The 14,836-nt window shown below is 43.3% G+C and overlaps 1 protein-coding gene across 1 annotated transcript in view; it reads right to left on the bottom strand.

The window, feature by feature from the left end:
* The window catches only part of vps39 (VPS39 subunit of HOPS complex), a 49,675-nt gene extending 35,090 nt beyond the window's left edge, over positions 1–14,585 (bottom strand). Inside the window, exons 1-8 of the mRNA XM_083634362.1 lie at positions 14,053–14,585; positions 13,709–13,774; positions 6,141–6,205; positions 5,860–5,902; positions 4,985–5,079; positions 3,300–3,398; positions 2,487–2,579; positions 1,787–1,970 (exon numbers count right to left, since the gene is read on the bottom strand). Of these exons, the coding sequence (XP_083490488.1) occupies positions 1,787–1,970; positions 2,487–2,579; positions 3,300–3,398; positions 4,985–5,079; positions 5,860–5,902; positions 6,141–6,205; positions 13,709–13,774; positions 14,053–14,125 (718 nt within the window). The 5' untranslated portion in view covers positions 14,126–14,585. The remainder of the gene's footprint in view (positions 1–1,786; positions 1,971–2,486; positions 2,580–3,299; positions 3,399–4,984; positions 5,080–5,859; positions 5,903–6,140; positions 6,206–13,708; positions 13,775–14,052) is intronic.
* Positions 14,586–14,836: the final 251 nt, after the last annotated feature.

Consider the following 14,836-nt stretch of genomic DNA (forward strand, 5'->3'; position numbering starts at 1 on the left):
GCGTTAGCATTATCCATCCACATACTGTTTAACGTTAGCACTTGAGCTAACGCTATTGTAACAAACTATATCCAGGATGCACATTGCACATGCAACATTACTAATTGATTACGGTAATATCACGTACCCCATCAAATTGCTGTAGTGGGCTGTTTTAAAGCTAGAGCAAAGTTTCTGGTGTCATCTGAATGGAAGAATTACTAAATTTGAATATGAAAAATATAAATGTTGGTATAATAAACTTTGATTACCAGTCCTTTTCATCAAATTAGTAGCTATAATTGGGAGTGATGGTGTTACAGTAGGCTACTGGTGGAAGTGCACCATCACAATCTGGCCCTCTGGCAGCGAGGCATGTTTTGTGTGGCCCTCTCTATCATCTAAGTTGCCCATCCCTGATATACAGTATATCATCCCTGATGTAGGCACAGTTGGCCATGTCTGCGGGTAGGAAAAGGGCTGAAGGGTATGTGTCCTGGTCGCTGCACTAGCGCTGCGCCTCCTTTGGTCGATTAGTCAAGCCAGACCGTCTCTTCTACATTCTTCAAATGCAGCATATACAGTCTGTACTTCATTTGTCTCTTTTGTCTTGTTTGTCTTGTCTCTTCTGATTGTAACTTCCTTGAATCTTGTTTTTGCATGTTAGGACCCCCTTGAAAACGAGATGATTCATCTCAAGGTTTTTTCCCCTAAATTAATAAACTTGAAACTCCCACAGAGCCTGGTCAAAGGAAGTTGGTGAAAAAAAAAACGCTTCAGACCGGAGGAAGTTCGAACTGATGCAGGTGATTGGAGAAATACAAGCGGATTTAGGCGGGACATCTGGGACATCATCGCTCATTATTTTCCCTGAGTTTGCGCTTTGACCAAGTTTTTCCTGCTTGAAGTACAGACGGGCAGGTGGAAGCATTTTAAAATTGCGTGAGCAACGTGTCTGTTTTAAGAGCCTTCTGGTCGATTGGGGCGCCTGTTCCTCCCGAACAGGGGGGAATTGCGTGATCCTCCCATGTGCAACGTCCTGCTGTAGAAATCCTCGCTGTCAGGTGAAAAGAAGCGGCTGGCGATTGCTCATGTATCGGAGGAGGCATGTACTAGTTCACAAATCTCCCCAGTGCCGCATGTTGTGCCAAATTTGTAATCCCCTAAAAACCTATTTCCCTTGGCGTTGTGTCCTCAGTGTGTGTTGTTGTTTTGCTACTGTACAAGGAAATGATCATGGTGGACACACTCTTAATATGTTAAGGAGACTAAGTTATAGCCTGCCAGTTTGCGTGTAGAATCAATAGATGTTTGTGCTTTGAGCCTGATCTCTGTTCTTTATGAGGCAACTAGGTAGGTTACTTTAATTATTTTCAATGCAGGTAAATGTTTTTAAAACCACTGATAGGAAAACAACACAAACAAATTGAAGTGATTTTGTTATATTGATATCTGGCGTTAAATCTAGGCAAATACACACCATGAGCGCATGGGGACATAGATTTTGGCACAACACCCTTCAATGTTATCTAGAAGACTACTCCACATAGGGAGTGGGGAAAAGCGTTAATTTTGTTGTTGTTGTTACTCTGCTGACATGTGTCTTTTTGACATCGCTATCAGTTCATATTGGTATCAGATATGGGTTCCATCCTGGAACAGATTATACTGTAGTCATAAAAAACAACGACATATGAACAGTGATTTGAATTAAGCATTAAGGCCTGCAGTGTGAACGTAGCCTACATGTACATTTTCTATGAGGAGAAACAAATAACTAAATATAATTTCATTGCCTCTTTCTTACCCATGGCTATGGGAATGTCTGTCCAGTTCAGCGCACACTTCTGGGTGCAAACACCCTCTTCATTGAGCACCACGGTTAGGTCATCCTGCCCAACAGCCACCTTTCCATCAGCCAGCGGGGCAACCAGGGGCTCCAACTGCTTTCCTGTAGGGAAGAGCTCTTTGATGGAGCCACGACCATCCATCTAGGTGACGGGGAGAGATGGTACGGGTGGGTCAGGAAATGACAGAATCCTCTTAATAACAGTATAGTCAGTTACAAAGTGTTTTAGGCAATACAGCATTAACACTACCATGCATAAACTGAAAACAAGGTTATAGAGGAACGTTTGCCTCTAATACGTGTTTTAAGAGATGACTTCATGCTTCATTAACTTGTAGTTGAGTAGAGCTGAATGTAAATAGTGTTATCCGGATGACTTTATGCTTCATTAACTTGTAGTTGAGTAGAGCTGAATGTAAATACAGTGTTATCCTGTTACCCGGATGACTTTATGCTTCATTAACTTGTAGTTGAGTAGAGCTGAATGTAAATGCAGTGTTATCCTGTGTTACCCGGATGACTTTATGCTTCATTAACTTGTAGTTGAGTAGAGCTGAATGTAAATACAGTGTTATCCTGTGTTACCCGGATGACTTTATGCTTCATTAACTTGTAGTTGAGTAGAGTTGAATGTAAATACAGTGTTATCCTGTGTTACCCGGATGAGGTAATAGTCTCGCTTGAAACCAACACATATGGAGTTTTCACACCAGGCCATGGACTTTGGAATATCTGGTGCACCAAAATCCCCCTGACAAGAGAAAAAATAGTTTACTGACATTTTTATTGACAAATTGACTAGGGATGTTAATGATTAATCAACAATCAATTAATTGGTTAAGAATTTGATTGATCAAACATATATTAACTGATTAACAATGTAGTGTCAATCGTAATGTAATGCATGTGCCATTTTCTAATTTTTTGCTGAAATGATTTAACACCACAAAGATGAGATTTCACTTTCATGGCTTATACAGACAAAGAAGAAAGCCAAGCAAGCAGGCAGAAAGACCAGTGAAAAAGACAACAGTATTAAACTGTAAAGTAAATATTGTAATACAATGTTGAAATACAGCATGTCTACAAGTAGCCTGGGTAAACCCAGCCTCCACGTGACCTCTATGTGCTATCACGAAAAAACCTACGCTACAGGCATAGCCTGTGACGTCACGTTGAAGGCTGGGTTTACCCAGGCTAGTCTACAAGCACAATGATAGCTAATGCAGGAAGTTTGGTCGGTTGAATAACTTGTTGAGTAGGCCTAGAAACAGGTGTAAAAACCAGCATTTTGTAATTTGTATGTCAAAAGCTGTTTTTTTATGATTAATTGATTACTTGATCATTAACATGACCAATTAATCAATTAAGGAAATTGATTACAATTTGCATTGCTAGAATGGACATGAAAATGCTTTGGAAAGAACTTCTAAACATGGGACAATGAGACATATCTGTATTTTATCTGTACCTGTAACTCGTGGAAGTCTCTATCCTTCCAGTAATACATCTGGAGTTTCTTTTTCACAGCAACGCACATTCTCAGCCTTTCCTCCCCTGGGCCGGATTGCTAAAGACAAAAGAGACAGAAGATGGAATTCAAGACTTGCTCACATCAGAGAAATTATTAGTACAACAAAATAATTAAAGAGAATGAAAGTAAGAATTGTTGTTATCACAATCTGCCTATCGGGATATGACAACTGTGCATTTGAAGTGATCTTACCTCTCCCTCAAAATTCCCTGCGCATTCAACATATCCTCCCATTAAGATACTGACTCATCCACGCTCACTCTCTCTTAGCACTGCAACAGCGATTAAAAACTTTACCAGCCTGCTAGCATGTAGATATTATACTTCAGCTAGGGATAGGCAATAATTCAATATTATCATTTATCGTCTTTCGGTGGAATAATATCATGACGATATGGTGATTTTGAGATATCATTAGGGCTGCACGATTTGCAAACAAAAAACAAACAAAAGCCATAAAAAACAACATATTGCGATTATACTGTGAGATATTGTGATTGCGATAGGCAATACTATTTTAGTGGGAATGGCATTTTGCATTCTGCTCTATCTAAATTGATGATATTTTTTTATTTAATTTAAATTTAATTTAAAACTCCAAAATGGGGTATGGTAGGAACATTATTTAAAAAAATCTGTTTTGTTGACATCTCACCTAACATTACTATTTAGTTCATGATAAAACACAAGTTTGCATATGTGAGCCATATCGTGATACATAGCAATATTGAAAAGAATTCTTATGATTATCATGATATTGATTTCAAACATATTGCCCAGCCGTAATTTCAGCTACTACATTTCAAAACGGTTCCCTCTAAAAAGATTATGAATAGGAAGCAATAGAGAGCCGCAGGGATGACGTATTTTTATAGTTGGAACGCGGAAGTCCCGGACTTCATGGTTCGTCATTGTTTCTGCCTATGGGATTTTTGAATGGGTTTTTGGCATGATGCTTCAAATAAGGTCTCTGGGCAACGCAAGCTTAATCAAACGCGAACCAGTGTTCGGCGGGATAATCTTCACACATGAGGACCACTTTCATGAGTTTTGAAGCGTAGTTGCGAGCCCTAGAAGTAAAAAGCTTGTGGTAAGCTAATCCAGAACTACACACAGTGTCGCATAGGGTTCCACGTCACGTCAACCTGGAGTGTTGCTGATGTGTGCACTGATTACCCCGGGCTGAACCAGGTGAGGGAAAGAGAATTTCCGTGTACGTCCTTTGAAGTGATGACGTTATTGACGTATAATATCCCCGTCGGCGTCGACTCAACAGTGTAGTCTCATTTAGCCGTTTGTTAGCTAGCCGCCCTTTTAACGGCACGTAAGAGCTTCAAAACTCATAAAAGTGGTCCTAAAAGTTACCCTGCTGAACACTGGTTCGCGTTTGAATAAGCTTGCGTTAACCACAGACCTTATTTGAAGCATCGCGCCAAAAACCCATTCAAAAATCCCATAGGCGAAAACAGTGAAGAACCGGGAGTGTTAGCATCGATGTTTTCCGGACTCATTTCTGCGGCTCTCTATGGAAAAGGCATGGAGATGACAGACAGAAAGTACTGCTGGCCCAGTGCCCAAAATGCTGGGCTGCAACCACCAGGGGGCATCGGTGTGTGGCTGACCTGCAGGTCACAGGCGAACAGGGTGGCTCCTCTGGCTTTGGACAGCACAGTGATCTGCTGGAAGGTCAGGAGGTCATGAACATGTATGTTGTTCTCTGTAGAGGAGAAATGAAGACATGACAGTTTATCTCTGTCTGGAGATACAAGAAACACAACTGCTACGCTGTGTATCAATGATAAAAACACTATCCAAGTTATCATGTTGTTCTCTCAGGAGAATGTCAAATATTGCCTTTATAGTAGGGCTGGGCAATATATCAATATCATTGTGATATGAGACTCGATATCGTCTTAAATTTTGGACATCGTAATTGTCGTGATATGGCATATGTCTTTTCCTCGTTTTAAAGGCTGCATTACAGTAAAGTTATGTAATTTTCTTAACTTATTAGACAGTTCTAGCTGTTCTGTTATTTGCCTTTACCCACTTAGTCATTAAATCCACATGATTATTTATCAGAAATGTCATTGTGTAATTATTTTGTGAAAGCACAAATAGTCATCCCTACACTATTGTCGCAATATCAATATTGAGGTATTTGGTCAAAAATATTGTGGTGTTTTATTTTGTCCATATCGCCCAGCCCTACTTTATAGTATTGCTACACTATGGACCAGTAGTTTTCTTTTAAATTTTTTAGACCAAATATTGCTGACAGTCCTGTTCCTCATCATTCTCTTTATTACAAGAGTAGCCAAATGAACTTGGGGCCCTGGTCTAAATTTCATGATTGTATTTCCAGGGCTGAAACTTTTAAGAACCCTCCCATATTTGTCCCCTAATTGCCGTTAGGGGACAAATAAAGTTGAAACTTGAACTTGAACAATTGTAGAAACAAGAAACAAAATGAATTCAATTAAGGAAAGAAACTTACCCAGAAGACTGACAAGAATTTTGTACTGTGAGACCACATAAAGCTGTGGAAAAGAGAAGAAACACAACAAAAGGAGAATGAAATCAAAAGAATCCAATCTCTACCAGGCATTCATCTGCACATACAAGACACATTTTGTTTATTCCAATTATAACATTGAGATTCATATTTTAAAAAGCCATATAATGGTTGGAAACACATTATATTGCTAAATCCATTTGATAGGACCTAGCCTAGGCTTCCACTCAAATAAAATTCAGTATACAGCTGTGAAGACTTACCTGCTGAATCTTCTTTGAGAAGTTCTTGTTTGATTTTTCCAGTGTCACTTCAAATCTGTTGGTGCCTATTAATGGAAAAGACAATGTATTCATTAAGTAGCTTTTATTTGCAGCACTAGCCTAAGATTTACAGATACACAAGTATCTGGTAGGGTAGTGCTGTTGCATTGAGTAAACCTCACTGTCTGAGACTAGGTAGGGTAGTGCTGTTACATTGAGTAAACCTCACTGCCTGAGACTAGGTAGGGTAGTGTTGTTGCATTGAGTAAACCTCACTCCCTGAGACTAGGTAGGGTAGTGCTGTTACATTGAGTAAACCTCCCTCCCTGAGACTAGGTAGGGTAGTGCTGTTGCATTGAGTAAACCTCCCTCCCTGAGACTAGGTAGGGTAGTGCTGTTACATTGAGTAAACCTCCCTCCCTGAGACTAGGTAGGGTAGTGCTGTTACATTGAGTAAACCTCACTCCCTGAGACTAGGTAGGGTAGTGCTGTTGTATTGAGTAAACCTCACTCCCTGAGACTAGGTAGGGTAGTGCTGTTGCATTGAGTAAACCTCACTCCCTGAGACTAGGTAGGGTAGTGCTGTTACATTGAGTAAACCTCACTCCCTGAGACTAGGTAGGGTAGTGCTGTTACATTGAGTAAACCTCCCTCCCTGAGACTAGGTAGGGTAGTGCTGTTACATTGAGTAAACCTCACTCCCTGAGACTAGGTAGGGTAGTGCTGTTGTATTGAGTAAACCTCACTCCCTGAGACTAGGTAGGGTAGTGCTGTTGCATTGAGTAAACCTCACTCCCTGAGACTAGGTAGGGTAGTGCTGTTGCATTGAGTAAACCTCACTCCCTGAGACTAGGTAGGGTAGTGCTGTTGCATTGAGTAAACCTCCCTCCCTGAGACTAGGTAGGGTAGTGCTGTTGCATTGAGTAAACCTCCCTCCCTGAGACTAGGTAGGGTAGTGCTGTTGCATTGAGTAAACCTCACTCCCTGAGACTAGGTAGGGTAGTGCTGTTACATTGAGTAAACCTCACTCCCTGAGACTAGGTAGTAGGGTGCATCAAAATACACATTTTCAGAATATTGATCTGTCTGGGTGCTAAAAGCGTTACCATCCATGGAAAAACAACACATGCAAAATATTTTTGCAATACGTGGTGATCTAGGGGTATAACGGCACATCAGCTTTTTCGGCAACAGGGGGTAACTGGCACTCATTGGGGCGCCATGATAAATTGGTTCATTTTGTGCCATTCTCTGGTTCCATCACTTTGGGCATAGGTTTCAATGTTTGGTTTAAAAAAGAAGAAGCAGCAAGCCATGTGGCAAAGAATTCACCTTCACAATTTTATTATCTTCCAAAAAATTAACTCTGCTAAATTAATCATTCCTAAAGAATGTTCTAAACTTCAACTTTCTCTGCTTTGGGCCCCTAGCCTAACATAACCATTCCTGTCGGAGTTACAGGGGGGAGGGGAAAACATAATTACCACGAGAACTTGAGAGCTGATCTTTCTCGCGGGGGGGCGGGGGGGGTTAGTGGTTCGTAGACTGGCACCACAGCCTTCATTCCATCCAACATCCTCAGACGGTCGAGACTTGTGTCACCGGCTACACGGTTGAAGATCACACCAATGCAGCAGGCTGCCTTCACGCGCGGCCTGATCGAGGAGTCAGGTGGTAATTCGGCAAAGGTCTCTACATCCTACGCGACAGCAGACCGAGCACGCCGCCACGTGCTGGAGGCAATCAGTGAGGAACGGCACGAGCAGTGGACACCACACACCCTACACTGGGACAGTAAGTTGACGCCAATGCTCAACAATGTACGCCAGTTAGAGGAGCGTCTGACAGTGGTGGTCAGAGATGTGGAGCGGCTCAAACTGCTCGGTGTGCCAGCATTCATGAAGGGGACAGACGAAGCATGTGGAACGATCATCGCCCGGCTGACGTGCAAGCTGCTGCAGGAGTGGTGCTGCGCTGACCAGGTTGTCAACATGGCATTTGACACCACCGCATCAAACACTGGCCATCTCACAGCAGCCTGCATCGCCATTCAGCTCTCAATGGGTCGACCACTGCTCTGGTCTGGGTGTCAGCACCACATCGGCGAGGTGCTCCTCAGCCACATTTTCAATGACCTCAAGGTGGAGACGTCACGCTCGCCAGAGGTTACATTGTTTACACGTCTGTGGGATAACTGGAACCTGGTGCCACACAAGGACTGCGACCCATTGTCCCGTTACATTCCAGACGACGCCGAACCACTGTTCCTGGTCAAGTTGCGTGGTGAATTCATTGAGTGTGCTGCAGGAGTGCTTGACTACAAGTGAGGTGACTACCGTGAGTGCGTGCAGCTGTGTCGTGTGTATCTGGGTGCAGACGGTCCAGCGCACACTCCAGTTACCTTCCAACGGCCGGGAGCACTGCACAAGGCGCGATGGATGGCCAAGCTGCTCTACACACTCAAACTGGCCTTGATGGAGCAGCTGCAGCACATTGCATTGCTTCCTCAGGGCACCATCACCACGCGGCAGCAGGTGCTGAAGATTCGGGCGTTTGCCAACTTTATCACGCACATCTACGCAACGTGGTGGCTGACCTGCGACACGGCCATAGATGCAGCATGGAATGATCTCACACTCTTATCAATGTTGTGAATGACTGCGCCGAGCGTGGCGTCAAACTCACATCAGACTTCGTGGCAGCAGCCAGGGGAGAGGAGCATCTGCAGAATGTACTGCAGGCAGTGGAGCATGACCACTCTAAACAGCCAAAACTGTGCAGCTGCAAGCGCAAGCTGGACCAGGACTAGGACTCTAGGTTGCTCAATGGTTGCTTCAATGTTCTCGGTTCTAGGTTGCTTCAATGTTCTCAAATAAATAAATGTTCTATTCAAATTCAAATGTTCTGTTAAAAAATAAATACATCTTGTTCTATTCAAAATGTTGTTCTATGCATTTCCAAAATTTGCCTTGACCCAAAAAGGCAGATTTTCGTATTTTTCACATGCTGTGTTACACCCCTAAATCTCAATCAATTTTCCCAAAACTTTGCAAAAGTCATTTTTATGTGTCTCATAACAAAATGCAACCCCAGACAGTTTGATATGTTGAGATTTCATTTTTGCATTGCAATTTGATGCACCCTACTAGGTAGGGTAGTGCTGTTGCATTGAGTAAACCTCACTCCCTGAGACTAGGTAGGGTAGTGCTGTTGCATTGAGTAAACCTCCCTCCCTGAGATTAGGTAGGGTAGTGCTGTTGCATTGAGTAAACCTCACTCCCTGAGACTAGGTAGGGTAGTGCTGTTGCATTGAGTAAACCTCACTCCCTGAGACTAGGTAGGGTAGTGCTGTTGCATTGAGTAAACCTCACTCCCTGAGACTAGGTAGGGTAGTGCTGTTGCATTGAGTAAACCTCACTCCCTGAGACTAGGTAGGGTAATGCTGTGGCATTGAGTAAACCTCACTCCCTGAGACTAGGTAGGGTAGTGCTGTTACATTGAGTAAACCTCCCTCCCTGAGACTAGGTAGGGTAGTGCTGTTGCATTGAGTAAACCTCACTACCTGACACTAGGTAGGGTAGTGCTGTTGCATTGAGTAAACCTCACTCCCTGAGACTAGGTAGGGTAGTGCTGTTGCATTGAGTAAACCTCACTCCCTGAGACTAGGTAGGGTAGTGCTGTTGCATTGAGTAAACCTCACTCCCTGAGACTAGGTAGGGTAGTGCTGTTGCATTGAGTAAACCTCACTCCCTGAGACTAGGTAGGGTAGTGCTGTTGCATTGAGTAAACCTCACTCCCTGAGACTAGGTAGGGTAATGCTGTGGCATTGAGTAAACCTCACTCCCTGAGACTAGGTAGGGTAGTGCTGTTACATTGAGTAAACCTCCCTCCCTGAGACTAGGTAGGGTAGTGCTGTTGCATTGAGTAAACCTCACTACCTGACACTAGGTAGGGTAGTGCTGTTGCATTGAGTAAACCTCACTCCCTGAGACTAGGTAGGGTAGTGCTGTTGCATTGAGTAAACCTCATTCCCTAAGACTAGGTAGGGTAGTGCTGTTGCATTGAGTAAACCTCACTCCCTGAGACTACTAGGGTAGTGCTGTTGCATTGAGTAAACCTCATTCCCTGAGACTAGGTAGGGTAGTGCTGTTGCATTGAGTAAACCTCATTCCCTAAGACTAGGTAGGGTAGTGCTGTTGCATTGAGTAAACCTCACTCCCTGAGACTACTAGGGTAGTGCTGTTGCATTGAGTAAACCTCACTACCTGACACTAGGTAGGGTAGTGCTGTTGCATTGAGTAAACCTCACTCCCTGAGACTAGGTAGGGTAGTGCTGTTGCATTGAGTAAACCTCACTACCTGACACTAGGTAGGGTAGTGCTGTTGCATTGAGTAAACCTCACTCCCTGAGACTACTAGGGTAGTGATGTTGCATTGAGTAAACCTCATTCCCTGAGACTAGGTATGCACCAATATATTGGCCGTATATCGTATCGGCGGATATTGGCCTTGTTGACTGCAATCGGCAAAAAGGATGGCGTTCACAGATTGCAGTGGGTCACATAATTTCTGCCTCGCACCGTACTCATGCACCTAGCAATGGCCATTTCAAATTCTTCTTATTGAGTAGATAGTTGTATAGCAGCCTAAAAAGGCTTTTGGAAACAGTTATTTTTCACAAAATAATATTTTTTCAGATTCAGATCAGATTTTTGAGGTTTTTTGAGGTGAGGTGAGGTTGTATGAGGTATTGATGTTATCAATAGTCAGTGGCCTACCCAGAGTAGACTGTACCCAGCATCCTCCCAGTTAGGAGCAGCGGAGAGCAGCAGTGACAGGGAAGTAGAGCTGTTTCTGTGAACGGGGTCACGAGCAAAACTTAATTTAGCCACCTAAAAGAAGGCCCACCTAAACAAAACAATGTCAGTGCATGTATGCTATACAGTACTTTGACCATTTTCAGCACTTGACTTTGCCCTAAAACAGCCCTTTCATTTGGCACTACATTCTCTCTACAGTACCGTATTCCTACACACAAGCAGCGCACTGTGCCGCTTGTTGTATCACGCCGCAGATCAGCCGTGTGAGCTCATAAAACTGCTGACAGCGAGACAGCGAAATCAAACTTCACTTTTCTAAATATTCAAAGATGGTGTGTGGGGTGTTTGTGTTTTTTCTCAGCTGACATGAAAATACATAATTTACACTCTGTTTTTAGCTGAAATGTAGCCATGTGGAGCTGGTCCCTCACTTCTTCATCTTCTCATAGCTCGAGCACCTGGCTCCAGTGCAGATTTCAGCTAAAAACAGGGTGTAAATGACATCTTTTCAAGTCAACTTGGCATCAGGGCTTGTGGAGACTTAGATTATGGCAGGTGCGCAGCAGTGTTGTGCATGAACTAAGAGCGCCGCTCACTGAGCAAGCTCATTATTTTCATGAGCAGTGAGCTGAGCACACCTTTTTGCAAATCCATGAGCGTACAGTGAGCTACGCTCACACCTGGGGGGGTGAACGGCCCTAGTCTTGCTCTCTTACCTCGATAATTGCCCATTGTGTACATGCGTGTGGTAATTTACATAGGAATAAAACCGGTTTTCATTTCGCCAGGCTTCCCTCTACTGCTCTCTCTTCCCTCCCCCCATCGCGCACGGTCTGCCCAGAATGGCTACAGTGCCTTGCTCGACTATCTGAAGCTTAATTAATTAGAATTGCAACTGTGCAAATATAGACGGGCCAAGCACACAGTAGTGACAATGACACGTAATGACAGGGAAAGGAAGCCAAATGTCTCCAGTCAAGATGGGAGTCAGGAGTGTTGGGGCAGAGAAAATCCCAGAGTATAGAGAAGCGGCTTTGTAAAAAGTCACTCTGGAACGGCATAAAGTGAATGCAGCTGGGCACCATAAGCGCAATTTAGTGGAGGTAAAAACAACAGAAAGCACGATTATGAGGAGATGACTGAGACGCTCTGGGTGCCAGCTAGGTGGGAGGAATGGAGAGGGTTGAGCACACAACTCCACGGTGATGTATTGTTTTCATCGATGCACGCGGCTCATAATAATTGCATGTTGAGTGTGCATTCTGTCACTCTGTCAATGTGGCTATTTTTTTTTACGTTACTCGTTTAAATCCTGCGATGTAACAACTGCGTGTTATGTTGTATGAATTCAAAGTGTCACTTTGATCTTGAGTTCCACGGACGGACAGTTATCCTATGTGCAAAATAAAGAGACTATCTTTTTTATTCTTGTATTTTCACGGAAGGTATCAGGTCTTTTCAAGTCAATAGGCTATGTGTGGAAAAAGCTATGTACTGTATTGTATTTTTGATTTCAGAGCAAGATAAAATATGTCTGCTCTTGTTGAATCTTGGCCCCTGAATGTTACATTCATCTTTTTAAATAAAGATGTGTTTAAAAAGCTATTGCGTGTTATGTTTTCAGTGCTGTGCCTTTTCTCTGGGTAAACAAGAAGTGAGCTTGAAATGAACTGAGCTGCAAATTTTTTGGGACTGTGAGCTATAGCTCAAAGTTCAAAATATGAGCTATGAACGTGAACTAGTTAATTTTAATCTGCATGAGCTGAACTTTGAGCTAGCTCTTGTGAAGTGTGAGCTTGCACAACACTGGTGAGCAGTATGGAAGCATTTTATGTATTTTTTCTGTTGTTTTTTACATTTTTGCTCATGACCCCATTCACACTCAGCAGACAGCTCTACTTGTCTGAAGCGGCCGGGCTCCATTTCTCCAAACTGGGACCGCACGGCTGCATTTTACTGCATGTAGTACACTGACTGTCAGCAAGTTCCTCATACAATCCCACACCAAAAAAATCTGAACTATCCCTTTTGTTTGTTTCATAATTACATTTATATGATTGAATTTGTGCTCATTCAAAGATAGTGTGATGAAGGGCTCAAAAGACTTTAAAACAGTTCAGTTATTTGTTTATAATGAAGATTTATTTGTTTCCCTGTCACAATTTGTTATTTTAAACATTGGTATCGGTATTGGCCCAGAATTTTGCGACAGATGCTAGAGCCCATGAGTTTTAGCCGCCTATTGGGAAATGGAGAAGGGGCAGTTGTGATGTCACTACTGATGTCACTCGAGCAATTGTGATGTCACCAGTGATGTCACTTGAGCAATTGTGATGTCATCAGTGATGTCACTCAAGCAATTGTGATGTCATCAGTGATGTCACTCAAGCAATTGTGATGTCATCAGTGATGTCACTAAGGAGTTACACACCCTGAATGACGAGGGGCATGTACGCATGGGGTGCTCTAAACTATGCTGTAGAGGTTGGTCTTCCATGATTGAAATTCAGTCAAAGACCACACTTCAATCATGAGAGACTCGTAGGAAGTTTTAACAAGCTTTATTGAACAAATAACCAGTTTAAGTGTGGCGTATGGCTCCATATGATGACGCTCCTCTTGAGATGAGAGAGGGGGGGGCGTCAGTGACGTATAGGATAGAATCTAGGGGGGGTAGATTCGCGCTACACAACAGGGGTTACACAAGGACTCCATTTGAGCCCTCTCTCCCTGAGTTTTTCTATTCACCTGCATCCTTCTTTATCCGGTACAGAAGGAGATGCCCTGGCTTTGTTCCAACAAGCAGCCAGTCCTCTGTGGGCAGACAGTCAACAACAGCTCAAAGGAGGTCATCAATCACTTCAGATGTATTATGTATGGATCATGCAAACATGGTCAGTCCCAGTCTGAACTATCAATTAGCTCGCAGGAGAATCATTGCAGCAGCAGAGGTGGGACATATCTTCTTGAAAATGACTGAAAACGGATATAACTGCAGTTCAATCAACACCCAGAAGGGCCAGCCCAATGTCAACGAGAAACACAAAGTGCTTTCATTTCTCACTGACTGAGATGGTCTGTTAATAACTTACCCCAGGCCGCAAGGCAGTCAATCTGTAGAGGAAGCTTCTCCAAAATAGGCACTGGTTCATACGCGTCATGCATTTCCAGATATTATTACTGATTCAACGACAGATGAATCGATCCCAAACTGTGTTGACGCCTGTCAGACAACAGCTGACTGCCTGGCCGTGGATGTGTCTGTCAGGGTGGCACACCTTGATGTGTCGCCATCAACTGAACTGAGTAGTTTAATGTTTTCAGCTGGCAACGAGTAAATCCGATCTGTCAAACCCACGGCAATTATATAGAAACTGTCGATAGCCAGTGGAACGCTTGGCTTGCTATCTCCGACCAAAACAACAGCTGATAGCTAGCCAGAGCTATCGTTAGCTTGGAAGTTAGCAAGCAATGAATACTCCTATTGCTCCTTCTCATCCCATGCCACAATAAACCCGACCAGGAATCGTCGGTTCCTTTGTCGTGAACAACCAACGTAACTAAGTCAGTACGGATGGCAGTAATGTCGATATTCCCCGAGTAATAGCATCGTTTTAGTTAGCTAGGTTAGCCTGCTTTTTGCTAGTTCCTCAGTTTTGTTGATGGCTGCGCGAGGGTCAGGGAATGTGAGGTTTGACAGGCACGTGACTGAACAGTCAGCGTACTCACGAGGAACGCATTAAAGGTGCAGTGCAGCGACTCATTAGTGAATTATGCAGCATCCCAAAGCCTCACAGTCACTTTGCCTTCATTCAATCAATCCACACACATAAACTACTATACTAGACCGTAAGAAAGACTTATAGCAAGATATAA

The sequence above is a fragment of the Poromitra crassiceps genome (assembly GCF_964638095.1).
Source record: "Poromitra crassiceps genome assembly, chromosome: 3".
NCBI classification, from domain to species: domain Eukaryota; kingdom Metazoa; phylum Chordata; class Actinopteri; order Beryciformes; family Melamphaidae; genus Poromitra; species Poromitra crassiceps.